General features: G+C 37.0%; 1 protein-coding gene across 2 annotated transcripts; it reads left to right on the top strand.

Annotated features, from left to right (window-relative positions):
• The first annotated feature begins 23 nt into the window (after positions 1 to 23).
• On the top strand, positions 24 to 22,919 carry LOC145776894 (alpha-soluble NSF attachment protein-like). Of its 2 annotated transcripts, XM_082588118.1 has the most exons (6): positions 24 to 989; positions 1,942 to 2,100; positions 7,511 to 7,633; positions 10,326 to 10,555; positions 17,439 to 17,550; positions 18,796 to 18,890. In XM_082588118.1, exons 1-5 carry the CDS (start codon positions 831 to 833, stop codon positions 17,524 to 17,526), a joined length of 759 nt encoding a protein of 252 aa, XP_082444244.1. In that variant the 5' UTR covers positions 24 to 830; the 3' UTR covers positions 17,527 to 17,550; positions 18,796 to 18,890. The 2 variants fall into 2 exon arrangements, with proteins under 2 accessions (XP_082444244.1, XP_082444241.1); XM_082588115.1 differs by lacking the exon at positions 17,439 to 17,550 and having other exon boundaries at positions 18,796 to 22,919.

The following is a 22,919-nucleotide window of genomic DNA, read 5'->3' on the forward strand; positions in this document are numbered from 1 at the left end:
TAATTCATATTTTTTATTTGACATGAAAGAGTATTGGTATAAGTATAAAATATGTGAATTTCAGTTCTTAATTTTTATACCCATTTTTTTATAGGCCCCCAAAGTTTGGCCTCCGAAAAATGCATGTATCAAATTGAAACCTTTATAATCATATCAAGCATTTCTCTGACGACTTTTTAATCTATATTTTTGGATTCCTTGGGTCTTAAAATGTCTGTCTAGCAATTTTCAGCCATATTGTATGATCGTAAGTTAAGAAATTAGAAATATGACAAGAAATTGGACAAAATCACTGAAGCAGAGCAGGCAAAAATGGTGATTTTTCTAACGACCATAACTCCACCCTGTTACCTTAGCAATTGAGGTTTTAGCTTTCTAGATATGGAACAGGGATCGTTTCAGAATAAGACTAGGTCAGAAAGCGAGGCAGACTCCGACGCAGCTCAGCATCAGCCTAGAGCAGTTAGCTATAACTCCACCAATGTTTAAAATTTTTCAAAAAATTTTTTTGCATTCTTAATATTTCTTTGACATCTACAAGTATGCCAATTTTCAATAAAATCTATGACATGTGGTGTAATTTTTCCAAAAAATTTTCTCATTTGGCATGGAATGACCCACCCTACAGTAGGCCTACTAGTATGAAATGTTACTGCTGCACTTAATAATGGCTCAAAGTATGAAAGCAAATGATAATTTTATTTTCATTGCTTAATTTCGACGTTAAAACAGCTTTTGTTGCTCATTTTATTAATAGATGATAATATAATAAATTTGTTAAATTTCAAAAACAATAGGTATATATAAAAGTTGTGTTAAGAAAACATTGAATGAAAATGGATTCCAAGGAAAAAGAAGCAATGGATTTAATTGCAGAAGGTGATAAGCTTGCAAAATCCAGCAGAGGATTCTTTGGTTCTTTGTTTGGTGGAAGTTCTAAGCTTGAAGAGGCGTGTGATAGATACATTCGAGCTGGAAACCTTTTTAAAGTAAGTTCTTTTACTTTGCAATAATTCGTTTCTTTATTTCTTATAATTGTTCAAAGAGATGTTAAGTATATACTCGGATATCAGTACAACATTTAGAAATATATATATTTCAATGATAAAATACAGCAGTTATTGTTTTCTATGTAGACAGAGTAATATTGCCAACATTAACATTTGGAACAGAAGTACAGTAAACTGGCAGCATCTCTACGAAATACGGCGGCAAATATTGAATATAGGCTAAACAGCAATGACAAAATTAAGACATGAAATTATCTGTAACAGAACACATTGAAATAGCAAACAAAATTAAAGTACTTAGCAAAACATGAAGCAAAGACTTCAGAAAACAGCCAAGGCTGTCACCATTGGCCAAGAAAACCACAGTATGGACAGTTGGACACTACCGTATGAGATACAAAAAGAGCTCAACGGATACCAAAATGTAAATGGTGGGATGATGATAAAGAGAAGATTGGTATTATCTGGATGAAAAAGCAGCAAATGATAGAAGTGTGAAAACATATATAAAAGCCAGCAGTTGCATGAGTGGATGATAATAATATGCAGTGTGTAACTGCAGACAAGGCAACACCTTGCGTCCCTGAGTTGTAGTTTAGATCTAGTGTACAAAACACACATTGGATAAACTGAACTACTCTTCTCACTGTCAATGAATTCTGTATATCGGCACTCAGTTGCAGTAAGGATAAGAAAACGATTTTTTTTACTTTTTGTTCTTGATTGCCATGTCAATGCACTAGCAAAGGATTTATAATTACAGGAGACACAGAGTGTTTTAGTAAGGTGCCAGCTGCCAGTGGATTTATGTCCGTGGTTCTCAACCTGTGGTACTATGAAAAAGGGAACAGGGAAATTACCTCTTGTGGTTTTTTTCCTGTCCACTTTTCATTCAGTAAAAGTGACTAGCCTAATTAAAATATTTTAACAGATGGCAAAAAAATGGAGTGGAGCCGGTGCAGCATTTTGTAAGTCAGCAGAAATTCAAATCCAGTTGCAAAATAAACATGAGTCTGCGTCAAACCTGGTGGATGCTGCTGGCTGTTACAAGAAGTCAGATCCTCAGGAGGCTATTTCTTGTTTCAGCAGAGTAAGTTGAATTCAATTATGTGTTTTTCCTGCTGGTGCAAACATGTACAAAACGGCAAAGTAAACATACGAATTTGACACCAACAAATATGAATTCAGAAAATCAAACCAATAAAAAGTGAGATACGATTAAGTGTAATAGAATAAAAACATAGGTGCTATTTACTTGTTTAGATAAAGTTTGATTAGCCCTATCAATTTAGTAAAGCTTTGGTAGAGAGTTTGCTTTGTTGAACCATAGAGAAATAAAACATAGTAACTTTAGCGGGTTTAGCATACTTTATTTCACACAAAATATAACATAATTAAATAAAATAAACTCAAACGTTTTCGACACGTACGTGTGTCCTCATCAGGAATTAAATCTGCAATACATAAAATGAAAAATTGTAAGATAAATTTGACTATGCACTGTAACTGTAACGACACTCTGGACTGAAAGCACAAACTGAACAAATGATACGAGAATGATTGCGAGTAAATTATGCGGTGGGAAACAGATCACGTGAGGTGTAGACTACAGGCATTGGACAAAACAATTAGAACACACACAAAAGGAACGATGAGCCACAGGCGAATAACTGCCGGTTGAGAGATGGATTGTTACGTTTGATTCTTAAGGCTTCCATGATCTTAGTCTGAAAATCAGATCTGCCTCGAGAGATGATTTTAAATTGGTCGATCGAGACATTGTCAGTGCACGTTTCACAAGAGGCGATGTGCTCTTTAATTGCACTTTTAGTTGTTAGGTTTGGGTTTCATCATTTTCGTAATCATTCTCGTATCATTTGTTCAGTTTGTGCTTTCAGTCCAGAGTGTCGTTACAGTTACAGTGCATAGTCAAATTTATCTTACGATTTTTCATTTTATGTATTGCAGATTTAATTCCTGATGAGGACACACGTACGTTAGGGTGTGGCTGGTCCCCTTATGTTATTCAAATCAGCTCTTCTTTTAGCATACTCTGTGGATGGATGATACAAACTCACCTGCAAAATTTTAGCTGATTTCGACAACATTTAGGTGTAGCACACGGGATTTAAAGATTGCGCAATCACGCGGCACCGAAAATAGTCAAAAATTGCTTGTTTTTTAACATTTTTCAATAATACAAGCATATTTTCAACTATAAAATGCATTATTGGCCTATGTCAAAGTAAGTATTGTTTGTATTATAATATTTGGGTGTTACTGTGATAATTTATTTGTTTTTTTTTCAATTTTTATAGATTTTTTGTCGTCAAAGTAAGTTCCAGCTGTTCAATTTTTTAAGTTAATTAAAAAAACATGATTTTTAAGTTTTTCAATACAATGTCCCAGCTAATAGCTCAGTACATGGAATTTTACAAGCATGTTTTGGTAAATTTCCATTAAGGTATATGTCATAATAGCCAATTGTTATCTATTCTAGCTTGACTGTGCACAGCTAAATCTTCCAATGTGCAGTCTTGCACTGCATAGGTCTATGTACTTTTTACAGCAGTCAAATTCAGTATGATTCAGAAAGGTAATTAATGTATTGAATGCAATTAATTAAAGTCAATCAGACAATCACTGATATAGTCTGTTCCTGTTAAGTAGTAGGTAGTGTTATTAGGCCTGTTTAGACTAAGTAGTGCAGTATAACGTAGAGTGATATAATGACAGTTTCCATTCTAACGTGTTTTATTGATTTTATTCGAGTTGTACTGATACTGATGTGTAGTATATTAGTTATGCTACACTGCAGCATCCATACAGTGAAAAGTGTTCAATATTGTTCAATCTATTTACAGGTCAGTTTAGAAAAGTAATATAATAATACTCTAAATGTAATACACCATTCATCAAGCATCAAAAATGAGCATAAAAACCAGAAACCAGGATCAACGTTTTTTTATCTTTAATTCGTTACCTCATGATGATGACAGAATTATTCACAGAGCTCGTCTTCCAACTCGCAAACAAATATTAAAGTCAGTAATTGCTTGGAAGGAATTTTTTCGTAATAATGATTTTTCAAAGCAGCAAGACATCATCAGACCAGCTGCCAAAAAGGTTGCAGATGAAGTTTTAAAATTCTATGAGAAAACAACTATACCACGTATTGCAAAAAATAACATAATAAAAAGGATTGAATTGTTATTTAATGAGTATAAGTCAATAATGAAACTCAGCTTGGAAAGAAGAGAGGGCGAGAATCCAAAGCTGACAAAATTTAAGCAGAAGATGAATGAGACTATGCCATTCTGGATAAAAAACCCTATTGCTAATATGACCAAATCTAAAGTAGGTAAAAAGGCTTAAGAAAATGTCCAAATTCAGGAAGACATAGCATTTCTAATCATGATGTCAAACCGAAAAGCAACAATAGCCGGAATAAATAAAGTCCAAACAAAAATTGAAAAGAAGCGAGAATTGAGACAAACTGAATCAAAACAAAAAGTCTTTGAAGCTACGAACCAAGAACCATCGACATCAACACTATGTAATATACTTACAGAATCAGAAGCTGAGGATAATGATTGGGATATTCATGACATGGCTGTTAGTTTAGAACCCAAAACGTCTCACGATGGAACGGTGAAAACTGGAACTAACATATTTGTTCCCCATGATGTTTTAAAGTCACCAGTAATAAATTCTACTGCTATTCGCAACAATATCTCTCCAACTGCTTTATCTGCGCTGCTTGAGTCATTTATTGTTGCCTGCTCTGGTAATCCCAAAAAAGTGAATCTACACTGTTCTCAGTCGTATCGTTATAGGATTACATCAAGTAAGAAAATTGCAGAATGCATCCGGGAAACATGGAAGTCACCAGAAGTTGGATTAATACATTGGGACGGGAAGCTAATGGATACACTGAACAACAAGGACAAAACAATTGAAAGGATCCCAATTTTAATTAGTGGTAATGGAAATTCCAAACTTCTTGGCGTGCCGGCAATGCACACACACCAAGGTGCAGGCCAAACCGGGCCTTCTATTGCAGAAGTTACCTGTTCACTCCTTAAGACATGGAATGTGAGTGAAACTTCAATTGCAGGAATGGTTTTTGATACAACTGCATCGAACACTGGGCACAAAAGTGGAGCTTGTATATATATTCAGGATAAGTTGAATAAAGGTTTACTGTGGTTTGCTTGCAGACACCATGTTGGTGAAATCATATTAACTCATGTATATGACAAACTCAAAATTGAAGCATCCAGAGGACCAAATTACACTTTATTTAATCGCTTTAAAACAAACTGGGACAATATTACAAATCAAGATTTTGCGGAATTAAATGTTTTCAATTGGAAAGATGTTAATAATGCAGAGTTTTTATACGACTGTAAAGCACAACTAATTGAAACAGCTACCTCTATGATGGCTGCGAATACGAGATTTCGGTGCAGGGATGACTACAGAGAGATGTTGCAACTTTCATTGATATACGCTGGCTCAAACTTAGTGGAACTTGATAATTACACGATGTTAAAGCCTGGTGCACTCCATCAGGCACGGTGGATGGCACGAGTTTTGTATGCAATTAAGATTGTTCTTTTTGAAAACAAGATTAAAACTGAATTGAAAAAAAATGTAATTTTGTCATCATCACAATTTTTAAAGTTGAAACGATTTGTAAATTTCATAGTGTTTGTGTATGTGCCATGGTGGTTTACTTGCCAAATTGCAGTTGATGCACCTTACAATGACCTGGAACTAATAAGTAAATTTTTCGCATATAAAGATGTTGATGAGGAAATTTCCACTATCGCAATCGCGTCATTTGCAAAGCATCAGTGGTACCTTACAGAAGATTTGATACCATTTTCCCTGTTTAGTTCTAAGGTTAACTTGTCTTCAAAGGAAAAAATTGCAACAATTTGCGACGAAAAAAATTGCGACGAAAAAAAATCTCAAAAATTTATGGAAATTAGGAGAAAAAGCAAATAAACTATCACAATAATACCCAAATATTATAATGCAAACAATACTTACTTTGACATAGGCCAATAATACATTTTTTAGTTGAAAATATGCTTGTATTATTGAAAAATGTTAAAAAACAAGCAATTTTTGACTATTTTTGGTGCTGCGTGATTGCGCAATCTTTAAATCCCGTGTGCTACACCTAAATGTTGTCGAAATCAGCTAAAATTTTGCAGGTGAGTTTGTATCACCCATCCACAGAGTATGCCAAAAGAAGAGCTGATTTAGTAAAGTATTTAATTTTTGGTCGGGACCAGCCACACCCTAACGTACGTGTCGAAAACGTTTGAGTTTATTTTATTTAATTATGTTATATTTTGTGTGAAATAAAGTATGCTAAACCCGCTAAAGTTACTATGTTTTATTTCCTTATCAATTTAAATTCAAAATCTCAAAAGCTTTATGAAAATCACTAATAAAACAAGTTTTAGCAATTTAAATGGATTTGCAATGTCACCAAAAGGTAGCCTTAAGGCTTAAGCGATAAAAAGTAAAAACAAGTATTTAAAAGCAAGTTAAGAAGAAATATTATTATAGTATATAATAGTTTGCACAAAAAATTAAGGCTACAAAAAAGAAGTTTTGATGATATGAATTTCAGTACATTATAAAAATTGATCTAAGCACGTCTGACAACACTACTTTCAAAAAAAAAACGGCGAGGCTAGCAGTTAACCTGTAAGTTTAGTGACAATTTAATGATAAAAATTGGTATAATTCAAAGTTCTATTTTAATAGTATAGTCAATTGCAAATTAATTAGCCAGCTGCATTGCCGAGTGGTGAGAGCCTTGAAACGACGTTCGAAAGGTTCGACACCGCTCAAGAGCATGCGACTGTGTCTTTGGCAAGACACCTAAAGACAAGCCTGAAGGTGATCACGAAGATTGGCTTCCTTGCCTTCTCGTCCATTTAATCTAAATCTTCAATCACTGGGCGTAAGCCTGGATACAACAAACAAAAAAATTGCAAATTAGTCCAGAACAGTTTACTTTTTATAAGAGTCAATTTCCATTTGTAAGCCCACTTGTTGGTTCATCAAATTTCTAACATTTTTTTAAATCGCATTTTCTTTAACAATTCCTGATCAATTTTGGAATTTTTTTCTTTGGATTAAGCACAAAGAAACTCTTTTTTCAATTTTTTTTCAACTTGACGCGTCTCCAGGCCTTGATTTTTTATTGGTCTATTTTTTTAAATTGCAGTCGACTTTCAAAATTTAGCTGCCAACTTAGAAAAGTGTGGAAAAAGTTTATTGTTACTGTTACATCTTTTATAAACTAAATATCTTTTATTTCTCACAATAAACTGAGCATACTTTCCGGTGCAGTTTTGATTTTTTTTGTTACTAGTTGATGAGTGACCAGCAATGTTATATCAAACTTTTTCAGATGTTGCTTGTTTTACTGCTTGTGCATCAAATGTATATATATATGGTATACTTTATTTCAGGCAATTGATATTTTCACTGACATGGGGAGATTTACAATGGCAGCAAAGCACCACATAAACATTGCGGAGTTGTATGAATCGGAAGCCATGAATATTGAAAAATCCATTGAACATTATGAAAAGGTGGGTGGAATCAGTGTACCGTACTTCAAGACACAAGTCTGCCGACTGCGATTGTGTCTTTTCGGTAAAACTTAAGATTTTTTCTGAAATCTCAAGTAACAGAAATGTTCATATGAGCTTGGTGTATTTTTGAAGCCTGCTGTAAGTTAGTAAAGTGGAAGCGTTACAATCTATGGGAAGTAGAAATCATGCTCTGTGTTATCTAAACTTCGTTATTTCTATTGCTCCCGTGTAAAGTTAGTGTTCTTCCGGCAGCATGTCATCTCTAGTAGGTATATTGGATAATCCATTTCCAGTTTACTCTGTATGCGCTTGTGTAGAGCAGAGCTGCTGTGTGACTTTTTGTGCAATAGGTCTCGTGGTGTATGCATCGCAAGCACCCAATTAAATATATTTTTCTCGTATTAGGGTCGACATAGCCAGCTCTATGGTGATTGGTGAGGCAATGCCAGTGTGGACGCTTCTCATTCATTTGCCTGATCCAAAAATACACACTGTCATTTTTATAGCTCTCATCTTTTAATATATATAAAAAAACAATGAAAACTATTAATACTACAAAAAGTGCTCAATGCCAAGCAAAAAGGCAAAGCAGAGCGAATTAAATCAAATATAGTTATTACTATCTGAAGCCTTTACAAATTGTTTCACCTAACGGATCATCAGAAGGTCTGAAAAAACATGCAACCAGTAAAGAATCGATAATTCTGAAAAGATATTAAATATTACAACTGTAATTTAATCTGCCAAAAAAAACTTCTAAACCTGTACTTCCTGAGAAGATATTAAATATTACAACTGTAATTTAATCTGCAAAAAAAACCTCTAAACCTGAATTCCTGAAAAGATATTAAATATTATAACCTAAATATTATAATAACTAATATGCATATAATAACTAAATATTACAGGCCTCGAAATTCGTTTTTGTTGACGGCGGACAAACGTGTCCGGTCTGAGCAGCTATCTCGGCGGACAAATTAAGTCTCACGGCGGACACACCAGTTTTAACGTCGATCGTCATACTTAATCCCTTTATCTTGATAAATCTTCGCCATTTGAGAATCATAGCTACGGTTTTGGCTTTTTAAAATTTCAGCAAAGTTACTCTGAAAGGCTTTCATCAGACCAACAACGTGCGCTTGACGCCGTGTAGCTACTAAATATGATGATGATGATTGTTAAAAATTTGAATTCTATGGACTTTTTGTGTCTGATGCAAATAAATAATAAAAAAATAATACGCCGCATAACTGATTAACTTCCGCCGAACGAGGTCGTGTGGCTTCTTGCGTCACAATGCTCTGGGCACGAGTCGGAAAACTCTAACGCGTAACGCTACTATTTTCTGATGTGCAAAGTTTCACTATAGGCTTTTTTCTTTAGGTTTATTTTTACATGTTATGTGAGCGAAAGTGACGAAAAGAATAAACAAAACATTAGAAAAAGCACAATTATTTTTCCCCTCTCCATGATGCGGTCGCCTTTTCAAAATAGTATCAGTATTCCACGAGACCACGGCAGGCTCGGAGTTATAATCAGCGCAATCAAGGCCATCCAAACATATGCTTATGATGAGAGCTTCAATAGCATCGATCTTCAAAGACGTGCGCCAATCTCCACGAGATCAGTGCTTGTCGTTAAGATACGTGATACCGAGATCTATTCCGTGTCTTTTCTCCAGACCGGCTAGTTGAGGGAAAAACGTAAATGCGAGCTCTTCTTTAGCGATGAAATATGCGATTTCAAACAACCTCTTTTGATTTTTTTCGTTGTCACTCATATTGTTGATGGCCTTGATGATCGGAAATTGATGGCTTGGGGTAAACGATATGTTGTGATCTTGGACAAAGCTAATCCTTACATTCGTTGTTCATTTAATATATGCGTCTATCACCACTAAATTTCCTAGTAGTAGGTTCATCGCCCTCATTCTCACTTTCAGAATTTTCCCTGGGCCTTTTCTTTCTTACTGTAATACCAAAACTTAAGTTTTGCTGCATCTTGCTGTAGTAGCCTACTCTTATAATCTAACTTTGTAACCAACCTTGCCTTATCAATATTACTCGGAGATCAAAGCCAGACATTGTGACGTAAGACTTGAACTAAGTTGCGCGTGATTAGTGTAGAAGTACCGGTACTCCCATCGATTCTTAGCAAAAAATTCACCTTTGTTACGCTGATTCAATGTCATCAATCGTTAAAGCAACGTAAAATTCGAAAGTTTTTCTGCTTGAATGGAAGCTAAAAGATACAGTATTAACTTTTTCTAGATGCGCGCTTGGAATGCGATAATTTCGCATTCCCAGCGCAAATTATATTCTTGCAACAGTTGTTCGTGCTATGCAATGACGATTTGTATCGCTAGTTTCTGCGATATTTCTCGGCGGACAAATATGACCGATCTAGAGGGTACTTCCCGCGGACATCACATGCTGTGACGGCGGACATGTCCGCCGTGTCCGCCGTGAATTTCGAGGCCTGTATTATACATTATAATAACCTAAATATTAAATATTATATCCTAACCTTTATGCAGGTTATAATATTTAATATCTTTTTTTATATTTTTTTTTATATATTTTTTTTTACTCCAGCTAAGCATCCACTATACAGCTGTGAATTTACAGCTTAAAACAGTACTGCAACCAAGCGCTGTATTGGTTGTAACGCAGCGTCACTAATATTGCAGGCTTCGGACTACTATGACGGTGAGGACTCCAAGAGCAGCGCCAACAAATGTTGGCTTAAAGTAGCCTCGTACGCCGCACAGTTGGAACAATACACTAAAGCGATTGAATTGTACGAACGAGTCGCCATGACATCGATTGAAAGCCCGTTATTGAAATACGCTGCGAAAGACTACATGTTTAAGGCCACTTTATGCCAATTCCTTCTTGGAGGAAGTGGAGTTGACGCGAGGTATGTTCTGTGTTGGTAACTTGTTTGCTGTGCTTTACTGAAGTTGAAATCATTTGAATTGTTTCTGTTATAGTTTCTTTATTTCGTGATGATACTATACTTATCTTGCGTTTTTTGCGCTTGATATTGCAACTGTTGCAGTTTTTTTCTAAAATCTTTTGCCGACATTCTTGCAGTTACATTGCGATATAAAAGGTATCTTGTATCAGCCACCCTTGCTTCTGTGCTGATATATATCTGTGCTTCTGTCCACCAAAGAAATAAACCTAAACACTACCTCAGGCTGAACCAACATTGTTTTCAACAGATGCAGGGTTGATATCTAAGTGGTCAAAACTGATTTTGACCACTAAGCGGTTTAAATCTGATTTTAACCGGTGAAAACTAGGTTTAAACCGGTCAAAACCCAGAAAAATATTTTTATGTAGTGAATGGTCGGCAACCTAGGCTATGGGCTATTTAGGAAATATAAAAGCAGCTGTGAGTTGTGACCATTTTGATATGCGGGCCTCGAAATAGCTGGCGGCCATGGCCGCCTGAACTTCCATTATTGGCCGCCAATAACGACCTGTCAGGCAGCCACAGATGGCTGCCTGTAAAATTCGTACGAAAGATTATATTTATCTTGAATTTTTCTCTTGTTTGAGCGCCGCCAAAAACAAGACATCAAACAGCGTTAAGATTACTATCTTAATTACATGTCGTGCTACGTCTTATGTGCTACGCAACGGGAAGGCAAATGTTGCGCAAATTTTATGGCAAAATTGATGGCAAATGTTTTTCATAAAAAAAAAATTTGGTGGAATAAATTCTTGTACTTCAGTTGGCTGTGCAAATGGTTCATCGTTCTACCAAGCATTTTTTGGAACTTATTTTAAGCATCAGAAACTTATTTTAAGAATATGAATTTTCTCAATAATTAAAATAACCAACTGATTGAAATATCAAAAATATCAAGTTGGACTGAAGGAGGAAGATGCAAGGGACAGGGTGAAATGGAGAAAAGGGATTAAAACAATTGCTGCGCGGAAACAATCGGCCACCCCACTAGTGGGGAGCAAACCGACGATGGATTATGATGATGATGATGAAACAGAGAAATTGAATATTTTTTGTTCCAAATCCAGCATTTAGGTTACCGTATTGTTGATCAAAACAAAATATAGTTGAACATCATTACTAAATTGGGTCTGCTACTATTCGGCTAGTCCGATTGGGCTGATCCGATTGGGCTGATCCGATTCGGCTATTACCCTTTTCGGCTACAGCCCGATTCGGCTAGTCCGATTTGGTTGATCCGATTCGGCTAGTTCCCTATTGGGCAACAGTCTTTAGCAGTTAGTTCCCTATTCGGCAATTTTTTGAAAATCCAACGATAATCCTTCTGTAATCCAACATCGTGTCTTTTGCATTCCGACAAAGAAAAACAAATTGAAATGAAATTTAGCGAAAAATGTTTGAATTATTAAATTGAACTGTTTGCTCACATAAAATGGACAACGACGTCTTCTGTTTATTTAGAGAATGTTGTAATATCGCTTCTTTTATAGTTGAAATCATCGAAGCTTTAGATGAGTGGGGTTTAGACCTAACCATTGAGATCTTAAAACTAAAAAGCGAATTAAATTTATTTTTGAACTATCAATGTTTGCTCAGATAAAATTGACATGTATCCTGCGTCGCCTTCTGCATGCAAACTTAGAATATATTAGAATCCTCAACTATTACAAAATTCTAAATTCAACCACGCCTTCTGTTTATTTGCAGTAGAGAATTTTGTATTTTATTCCACAATAGTTGATCTCGAAGCTTTGGGTGAGTGGAGTTTAGACCTAACCACTGAGATCATAAATCATATTTATGACACCGGTTACATCCCTAGTGATATGGTACGTTCCATATTAATCAATGTAAAAATGACGAGTTTTGATGTCTGGGTTCGTTCAAAATATGTGTTTTACATGAAAACAACAGTTTTCATGATTACCAATAGGGGTTAATGAGATAAAGTCTCAGCGAAAACGTGTCAACGAAAAAAAGACAGTTGCCAAATAGCGTTTGCCATAAAAGATAAAGTTAAAACCTAAGTGGCAGTTTAGAGTAAACCTGGGTTTCGGCGTTACATGACCTGAAATGCCTTTGGTTAGTTCCTTCGTTAGACTCTCAGTTGATGTTACTTGATCATGGCAGAGGAATCGATTAGTAGGCAGCGCAAAGGTGAGGTTTTTCTACATGATGGCTACATGTTTCAACTAGCTCAATATAGTCCAGACGGGCTTAAGAAATACTGGCGTTGTTCCCGACGTGATGAGAAATGCAAGGCTCGCATCCACACTTGTGTGGCAACAAATCAGGTAATAATGTGTGTTATGATGACTATATTTTGATCATTTGAGAAAATGTGCCAAGAAATGTCAAGTACTTGAATTGTAATAATCGCAACCATTGTTCACCTGCATTGACGTTGGACCTGGGAATGCACCACGGACTGGCCTACCCTAATAATTACAACTGCTTTGATAGTGACGTTGTGCTATTACTTATTACTAGGGCCATTTTTTTTACCTAAAAAATTGAAAAATATGACTTTATTTTTTGAAATATATAATAATATATGACTTTGTTTTAAAGCATCAAATTTATGCTAATCTCTAATTAATAACTCGGATGTAAGTTTTTACATGTATTTTGAACAATAACACACTCGAACAACTAACAAAACACTTCTATTTCGCTTGAAAATCACTACAAAAATTCAAATGTCTAATGCATCCACTGGCGCCGACTTACGGGGTTACGGGGTGGCCAGCCACACCACCCCATAACCTCTATGGCATGATGGCAGCCACCCCGTTTAGGTTACATTACTTACTGCAAATAAATGTAATTTGAACGGACGTTTAAATCTATTTTTGATCATTGGTTTTCGCTTCAAGTCAAGTAAAGCAAGAGGTGAACCAATACAATAAATTGTGAAAAAAATGATTGTTTTTGTCTCAAGCATAATACTCGCGTAACATCAAGCAAGCTACGTGAAGAAGATTACGCAACATGTGGCTACGATTTTTTTCCTTATTGTTGTTGCGATCGTTTTATTTGTTACTTTTCATAAGTCATTGTTACATTTGTTAGGTTTACAATGGGATTTATTAATCAATAAAATACGATCTTTCCATTGCCTCCCCCAAAAATCTTTTTTGAAAATTTTTAAACTGCTCAATATCGCTATAAATTATGACAGCTATAAAATACTCGGAAATAAAATTATCTCGATGATTGATAGCTCCACCCCCTAAATGAATATCTATTTTCAAATTAAAAAAATGCAATTTTCGAATGCTTAGTAAAAATCAAACAAAAACATGCAGTTTGAAAGTTTATAGGTTGCCATATTGTGCTATCCGCCACCCCGTGCAAAAATAAAAGTCGGCGCCTATGTGTAGGCCTACCTACCAAACCAGCTACTTAATAGTAAGAGTCAAAGCTCTGTACTCGAAAAGTACCCTTGACTCTTGAGGTCTCAGCACTAGACGATGCAAAGAGCTATCACCCCATCTCCTTGCCCTGCATCCCTTTCAAGATCCTTGAGAGACTGATCTACGCCCGTGTCGAACCAATAATTGACCCACTGCTTCCCAACGAACAAGCTGGATTCCGACACGGGAGGTCAACTGTAGACCAAGTCACACTACTAACTCAGGATATTGAGGAGAGTTTCTCGGCAAAATATTGAGGAGAGTTTCTCTGTTTTTATCGACCTAACAGCAGCCTATGACACTGTTTGGCACCATGGCCTAGTCTACAAGCTACTCCGCCTACTCCCTGACAGGCACATGGTCAAAATGATCATGGAACTCATCCACAACAGGAGTTTTACCCTTACCACCGGAAGCGGAAAACCAAGTAGACTGCGGCGACTCAAAAACGGTGTCCCACAGGGATCAGTCTTGGCTCCCCTCCTTTTCAACGTCTATACGCAATTACGCATGACCTACCATCAACAACATCTCACAAATATGCATATGCTGATGACTTGGCCATCTTGCACTCTGCGAAAGACTGGCAATCATTACAAACGACGTTGAGCCAAGACATGACGACCATATCTGGATACCTTCATCAATGGAAACTGAAGCTCAGCGAAAGTAAAACTGTGACGGCAGCCTTCCATCTCAACAACAGGGAGGCAAAACGTGATCTGAAAGTGACCGTTAACGGCAAAATTCTGCCGCCCTGCCCAGAACCAACATACCTTGGGGTTACACTTGACAGGTCACTCACATACCGTCACCATTTACAGTCACTACGCAAAAAGCTGACATCTCGCGTCGCCCTGCTGAGACGTTTGGCAGGCACAACTTGGGGCGCAGGTGCTGACACCTTGCGCACTGCAACCCTGGCTTTGGTTCACTCCACTGCTGAATACTGCGCCCCTGCCTGGTGCCGCAGTGCCCACACCCGCCTCATCGACAGCCCAATCAACGACGCATTGCGAATTGTGACTGGATGCCTGCGCCCAACTCCAACAGAGTATTTACCAATCCTTGCAGGCATCCAACCTGCTGAGCTTCGCCGAAAGGGAGCCATTATACACCTGGCTCGCCGGGCGGGGATCCTGACCACTTGCTCCATGCAAAACTCAACATCCCACCTCAGGAATCTCCCCGGCAACTAAAGTCAAGACACCCCTTTGTGCCAGCTGCTGTTGAATTACTACAACCATTCAGCGATCGTGCCATCAGCGCAGTACACTTCATGGAAGACACTTGGAATGCAGCATGGTGCGCCACCGACACCAAACTACATGGTTTTATGCCCCACCCGGTGGCGCGTCCCCCTGGTATGGACCTTCCTCGGCCGACTTGGGTCAAGCTCAACAGAATCCGAACCGGAGTCGGTCGCTTCCATTCCAACATGCACAAGTGGGGTCTGGCTCCCTCATCGGCCTGCGAATGCGGCGCGGAGGAACAAACTGCTGACCATGTCGTTCTCGAATGTCCCATCTACAAGGCACCAAATGGAACGCATGGTATAGCAACGCTGGACGAAGCTACACTCACCTGGCTCTCCACCACCTGCCCTGAAATTTGATCTAGTCTCAAACGAAAGAAGAAGAAGCACTGGTTGACTTAGTCGCCGTTAATAAGCTGAACTATTGTAAGTCCAAATTTTTCAAAATTGCGTTTTTGATTGATTTGATATCTTTATAAACTACAGTTTAGTTTGTTAAAGCATCGTAAGTCCATCTGCTTTAGTTTTGATGATACAGAACGATGAACTATCGTAAATTGGAGTTACGATAATTTTGCAAAAAAATAAAATGGGACTTACGATACTCTGCTCTGAAAGTAATTTTACACGTTTCACGTTAACACTCCCTTTTCTTTTAGTTAATTTTTCTTTCAATCGTTTTTTGCATGTTGATATTTAAGGCTTACTTATATTTCTTTCTATTTCGCATAACAATTTTGCTGTTTTATTGTAACTACATTTCGACAATTTTTTATTGTTAAACTATCGTTCTAACGTTCAATTTTTGCAAAAAAGAATTATATTTTTTTTCAACAACAAAGCTCCATGAAAAACAATGTATAGTTTTCATGTTTTTCCGTTAGAGAACTTTTAGAAAGATCAAACAATGTACAGCAAACACAGCGTGAACTTTAAAATTCAATTTTCTCAAAACTGCATTTTGGAGTTACGACGGTTCAGCTTATTAGCGACGTAGTGGCCTACTGCAAGTGTTTATAATGTTCAGAGACTGGATTGTGTGTTGCAAAATAATGTGTCAAGATGATGTCACAATGCAAATTAACATCAAACAGCAAGCGCTAATACTAGGCTACAGAAAGTAATAAAAATGTTGCTTCCAATGCTTCGTGAGACTCAGCGTGAGAACTCTCATTGTCTCCCTTATAGACAAATTATCAAATTTCAATGTCTACAGCAGCTGTTTGAACTGCATTTACAAAGTTACTCCGGCTCAATCTTTGTATTTTGAAGTAAAAATGAAGTCATATTTTATGATCTAAAACAGAAATTTATAACTTTTTATGACTTTATAATTTCTTAAATAGACACCGTAGAAACGTCGTTGTTTCACTGTTATCGGTTTGACAACTTTCTGCATTACCAAAAAAATATGACTTTAATGGCTTTTACTGGCCCTACTTATTTCACAGGTAGTGAACACTGGCAAGAATCAGCATTTTTAGAAATGAAGACGATGTTCGATCAAGCTCAAACTTTCAGGAATGTCGTTTTATGATTATTCGCAAGAAAGAAAGTTTGTAGCAATGAAATCGGAGAAAAAGTCCGTTTCGACCCACCCTACTTGTTATGTACCGTATTGATTGTATTGACTTGTTAAACTAGGGATTGGAATTTTGTAATACTGTAGTTGAGGATTCGAATATATTCTAAGTTTGCATACAGACGGTGACGCAGGATACATGTCAAGTTTATGTGAGCAACATTTTAATTTAATAGTCCAAAAATAAATTCAATTCGCTTTTTATGTTTCGCTAAATTTCAATTCAATTTATTTTTCTTTGTCGGAATGCAAAAGAAACGATTGATGATGATTATGTGTCTCATCTGATACAGACGTTGGCGATCATGGTCTTCCAAACTTCTCTGTCATTTGCCATTCGTATAAAATCGTTCGTTTGGACTGTTGTGTTTGTGGCCCATTGATTCAATCTGTTTAAATAAGTTAATCTTTGACGACCACTGCTTCTTTTTCCCATCCCAAATTTTTCCAAATCTCCATGTCTGTGAATATGACCTACAAATTGCATCTGGCGCCTTCTAACTGCTCTTATGCTCATTTTACTGAAAGTATCCTTTGCCTTTGCTATAGTGATTCTCTTTTTAATTTCAGTGTCACTTTGCCATTGCAAGTTATAGTGTACCCAAGATATTTCAATTTATCAACTTGTTTCACACCATTGAGTGCAACACACCATTGAGTGTATGGTTGCAATTTGGATACCGTAAGTTTTCTTTTTTGATACGGTCATACATTCTGTTTTTGAATTTAACTCTAAACCCATTGGTGTACTGTTATTGACAGCACAATTTATTAAGTCCTGTAGATCGTTTGCAGATTCTGCTATCAGGACTGTATCATCATTCATCAGCGTATCTCAAGCTTGTTACATTTTGTACCCCAATCTTAACTCCATTCATATGTTCGATGTCTCTCAAAATCATCTCACTGTAAGCGTTGATAAGATCTGGAGATCGGACACATGTCTCTGTTATCATTTTTAATGTAAAAATTCCTTTTGTGGTCCCTTTGTCTGGAACAAATAAAAACTGTGCTGTTGAAATTTCCGATTGTAGTTTTGGTCCCAATCTCATCATCATGATTATTTTGGAGTAAGCTGTTTGTTACGTAATCCACAAGGCTAATTGTTCTGTGGAGTGAGCATTCTGTTGCTCCGATTTTGTTTGGTAAAGCTATGAATATGGAACGTACCATATCACTAGGGATGTAACCGGTGTCATAAATATGATTTATGATCTCAGTGGTTAGGTCTAAACCCCACTCATCTAAAGCCTCGAGATCGAAATACAAAATTCAGAATTTTGTAATAGTTGAGGATTCTAATATATTCCAAGTTTGCATGCAGACGGCGACGCATGATACATGTCAATTTCATCTGAGCAAACAGTAATAGTTCAAAAATAAATTTAATTCGCTTTTTAGTTTTAAGATCTCAATGGTTAGGTCAAAACCCCACTCATCTAAAGCTTCGATAATTTCAACTATAAAAGAAATTTAATAATTCAATCATTTTTCGCTAAATTTGTCGGAATGCAAAAGAAACGATGTTGGATTTTGTTGGATTACCGAAGGATTATCGTTGGATTTTCAAAAAATTGCCGAATAGGGAACTAACCGCTAAAGACTGTAGCCCAATAGGGAACTAGCCGAATCGGATCAGCTAAATCGGACTAGCCGAATCGGATCAGCCCAATCGGACTAGCCGAAACGGGCGATTCCGACTAAACATGGAGGGTAATATTTTTAATTCAATTGAAAAGCAACTTGATTCATACACTAAAGGGGTTTTTGACCAGTAATAGGTGGTCAAAACTGCCCGGTTTAAACCGCCCCAGTTTAAACTGATCAACCCTGAACAGATGGTTTACAAAATTGCACTCACAAGCAACATTTCATAAAAATAATTCTTTTAGTTTGCAACCAGTTAAAATGTAACCACGTGTTTCAGGCAGGCCATCGAGAAATATCAAGAATGGATGCCCGCTTTCGAGGACAGCCGCGAGTGTAAGCTCATCAAGAAGTTGATCGACGCCCATGAGAACAACTCAGCTGATTCATTCGCGGAAGCCATCGCTGACTACGACAAAGTCACACGAATAGACGAGTGGTTGACGACCATGCTCTTACGAATCAAGAAAACTATACATTTCGGCGAAGACAACAAATTGGACATGACGTGATTTGAAGTAACTCCACTGTCTTCCATACTATCTAATTTCCTTTTTGATTTTTGATGGACATGTAACTTTTTTCTGTTTTTTGATCCTACTACAGCAGACTAATGTCTCGTGAAGTATTTATAGTTGTGGTGTCATTCATCTCCTTCCTTTAATTTTTTAACATTTATGATGTGAAATTTTTTGTTGATGCTTGGTCGAAAGATCCTCAAGCCAGATTTTTTTCATTATCCGACTTCACATATTATATCTAAATAATTTGTGGCAAATGACTGTCTCAGTGTCTCACTGAGGTTCTCTTTCTTTTGGCAGGTTTACTTTTAACCTTCTTATTCAATGTTACCAGTATATGACAATGCAGCTTGTAGATTGCTCAGCTAAAGCACCATTATTTGCCATTTGTAATCTAGGTAAGCAAAATATATGGCAAGTAAAGCTTAATTTAAGCATGATTCGTCCTTTCGTTGAGTTAACGTTAAACTAGGCGTGTGATACGATACGGTAAGATTGCATTGTACAAGTGTAGCCTACATACTAAGTTGCATCAAATGAGCTGTGTTATTTGATAAAGTGAGAGAGTTGTACTCGGACTTATTTTGTTAAATAACTACTCTATGACTCCCCATTCTCTATTATTTTTGCTGAACACACAGTAAAGCCTGGTGTACTTTTTCTAAGTCAGTAGAGACTGTTCGACGAAACGTCGCTTACAATATTTTGAAGTGGTTCAGCTTATTCTCATCTGTAGAAAGAACTTTCAACTTGTCAGCAAATTTCACATTGACTCATCAGTAATGTAAAAGAAGACCAGCTTTCCTGGCTGGGTTAGAATCTAATTCGTTTTTCAAAGGCATTGCCTGACGGGTCTGCTACTATTCGGTGAGTCCGATTCGGTGAGTTCCTAACCCCTAACCCTAAAACGGCAATGATAATTAGGCTACGGTACCAGATATTTAAAAAAAAATTCAAAAATTCACCGAATAGGAAATCGGACTCACCGAATTGGACTCACCGAATCGGACTCACCGAAACGGGCCATTCCGTGGCTGACAGATTGGATTTTAAAACTTTTTATGAAATGAGAACGTAAGAAACTTTGATAAATAACTCTTGTCAAGTTACAGCAAAATGATGGTGCGTAAATTGAATTGCTGTTCAGTTTATAAAAAGCTCATGGGCGCAAATTTACGTTCCATTTATATTTTCAATGTTTTCTAAGCAGGGATGCAAAAACTGCTCATGTATCCAATGGTGTTTTAACATTGCTGTAACTCTTCGGGAAAATGGGTATTTTTCTTGTCGTGAGACAGCTGCAAGTCTTGTACCGTGCAGGCCATACGAGTTTAATTTGATAATAATTTGCCTAAATCTAATGTTGATTTTCTACTTTGAACTTCTACATATCTAACTTCGAAACACATTCCAGCTGTTTAACTCCAACAGCCTGGAAGCGAAGTAAATGGGATGGCACAGTGCGTTTTGCTACAAGATACAAATTATACCCATTTCATTTGTGCTGAATAGAATAAGTGTAAAGTTTCAAAACACTCACAATTAATGTGCGTCATTTGTTTGTTTAAGGTTACATTTGATTTTGAGCTGCTGTGCAATTTGTCACTGCATGTGATCGTCTGTTGATGATCAAACGCATCACCAAAGTTACATTAAAATGCATTTTAAAAAAACTTAAAATGATGTGCAATAGCAACCGTTGTGGTTTGTACCAAACAATGACTGCATTTATCATTTTGGACATTTTATAAAAGTAAGTAAACATGTGACGTAGTTGTGATCATTGAAGACCGTAAAATGGCTCTGAAAAGAGTTATGTTGGAATGGCTTCATGCGTAATGGTGTCTAATGTCTATGCAGCAACTACGTTTAGCCCATTAAAGTTTTCCAATGATAAACATAACTTCAAACTGGTGCTTGTCATTCTATCGATCGCTTCAAAACAAAAGCGATGTAAGTATTAGAATTTTCCACGTCGACATGTCTTGCTGATCATTGATCTCCCCTCTCTGTGGTCGTCGTTTTATGATATTCCTAAATCTAACAGCTTGCGGTAGAGAGCTCATCGTTGATGAACACTTCCCGAGAATAAAAAGTCTTCTGGAATTCCATCGGCACTATGGTCACTAGCCCAGTTTTATCGCTACGAGCGAATCTTAACTCTCAGTCGAGCTAACTGAACAAAATTGCTCAATTACGTTGGACTATTTAGCTCGTATCACTAATACTATCAAATTATCTCATCAAACCTGCGAAAGTAACATTGCCATTCGGCCGTAGCCTAAGGACAATTGGCAGAGATGTATGTATACGCCGCAAGTTCTACGCCGTAGACTTGCGCGTAGACTTTTTGTTTACTCTAACGCTTACGGCCACATTTTTTTGGATAGTTGTCGCTTGAGGCTACGCCGTAAAGTTTTCGCGGATTTTCAGCGCATAGCGTCAACGCATACTTTTTAATGTATTTTTTTCGCTACAACACGCCAATACCTTCCAGCGCTGCAGTTGAAAGAATGTTTTCAATGGGCAAAGACATATTGAAACCAAAACGCAGCAAAATGTCAGATGAACACTTTTCAGATGCTTGTGTTTCTTCGTGAAAATTCAAAATAAAACTTGTTTGTTTCGAGTGGTTTATACCGTGTGAATGTTTGGCACCTAGCAAACAAACTGAGTTTACGCTAGTGTATGCGCTGACGCCGCCAACTTTTTTTACAAGTTACGTTGACGCATACGGCGTATGGTTTTTCGAACGTTTACGCTGACGGCGTCAATATTTTTTGTATGCGCGTACATCACTGACCATTGGTAATAATAGGCTTTAGGCCTAATGTAGGTATGGTGATATTTTTAAAATGTAAACTTTTCTGACCAATTTCAGAAGCTTTAGCCTGGTGCAATTTTGGTTTAAAATGTTGCTTCTGTTGAATCATATTTGCACTCGAGATGATTGAAAACGGTTAGGGACATGTACACTGTACAGCCGAAAATGTTTGCATTTTTTGTTTTGTTTTTATGTCACGATAACTGTGTTCTTGCATGGTTTTTAATGTGTCACTTAGTGTTAAAACGCGGGGAAACCCAAATTAACTTTGCGAGTTTTTTGTTTCAGCGTGATGTCATTGTGTACAACATGCGTTTTAGCAATAAAAAAATCCAAATTTTGTTGCCCTCGTCTCGCTAGGGCCGCTTTTGTTTGATACCCGTTTGCGAGGTCTCGTTGCGCATCAAGCTGTGATTCTGTTCGCTTTGACGTCACAAGGTACATATAGTTCTGGCCAAAAGTTTAAGACCAGACTTGATTTATAACGATTTTTGCATTACTTCAAAATACTGCGTCAGATATAAGATGATGCATAAAGATGATGCAACTGAAACAATATATGATGCAGTATTTTGAAGTAATGCAAAAATCGTCATAAATCAAGTCTGGTCTTAAAGTTTTGGCCACAACTATATGTACCTTGTGACGTCACAGCGAACAGAATCACAGCTTGATGCGCGCGAGACCTCGCAAACGGGTATCAAACAAAAGCGGCCTTAGCGAGACGAGGGAAACAAAAATTGGATTTTTTTTTTGCTAAAACGCATATTGTACACAATGACATCACGCTGAAACAAAAAACTCGCAAAAAGTGAATTTGGGTTTTCCCGCCCTTTAAGACAGCAAAGATTTCAAGGTCTGCTCGCCTCCAAGGTTATAATCCGACCCTGCTAGGACTAAATGTTGCAACTCTGCTCACTTAGTTGCATCTTGTTTTGGTCTCGAACGTGTCAAAATGTTCTTTTTCATTTGCGCGTTTTCGTAACTTTTGCTGTACATGTCAACCTATTGAAGCTTATCTAATATAATGGTCAGAAATAAACCACTTAGTTTGTCTTT

This window comes from Aplidium turbinatum, chromosome 1 (genome assembly GCF_918807975.1).
Source record: "Aplidium turbinatum chromosome 1, kaAplTurb1.1, whole genome shotgun sequence".
Lineage (NCBI taxonomy): Eukaryota > Metazoa > Chordata > Ascidiacea > Aplousobranchia > Polyclinidae > Aplidium > Aplidium turbinatum.

What these genes read in the sequence shown, in the direction of transcription:
- LOC145776894 (XM_082588115.1), top strand. Translation starts at nt 831, where the DNA reads ATGAAAATGGATTCCAAGGAAAAAGAAGCAATGGATTTAATTGCAGAA. An exon ending in GAGCTGGAAACCTTTTTAAA is followed by an intron (nt 990 to 1,941) that starts GTAAGTTCTTTT and finishes ATATTTTAACAG; the next exon opens with ATGGCAAAAAAATGGAGTGG. An exon ending in GGAAGTGGAGTTGACGCGAG is followed by an intron (nt 10,556 to 18,795) that starts GTATGTTCTGTG and finishes CACGTGTTTCAG; the next exon opens with GCAGGCCATCGAGAAATATC.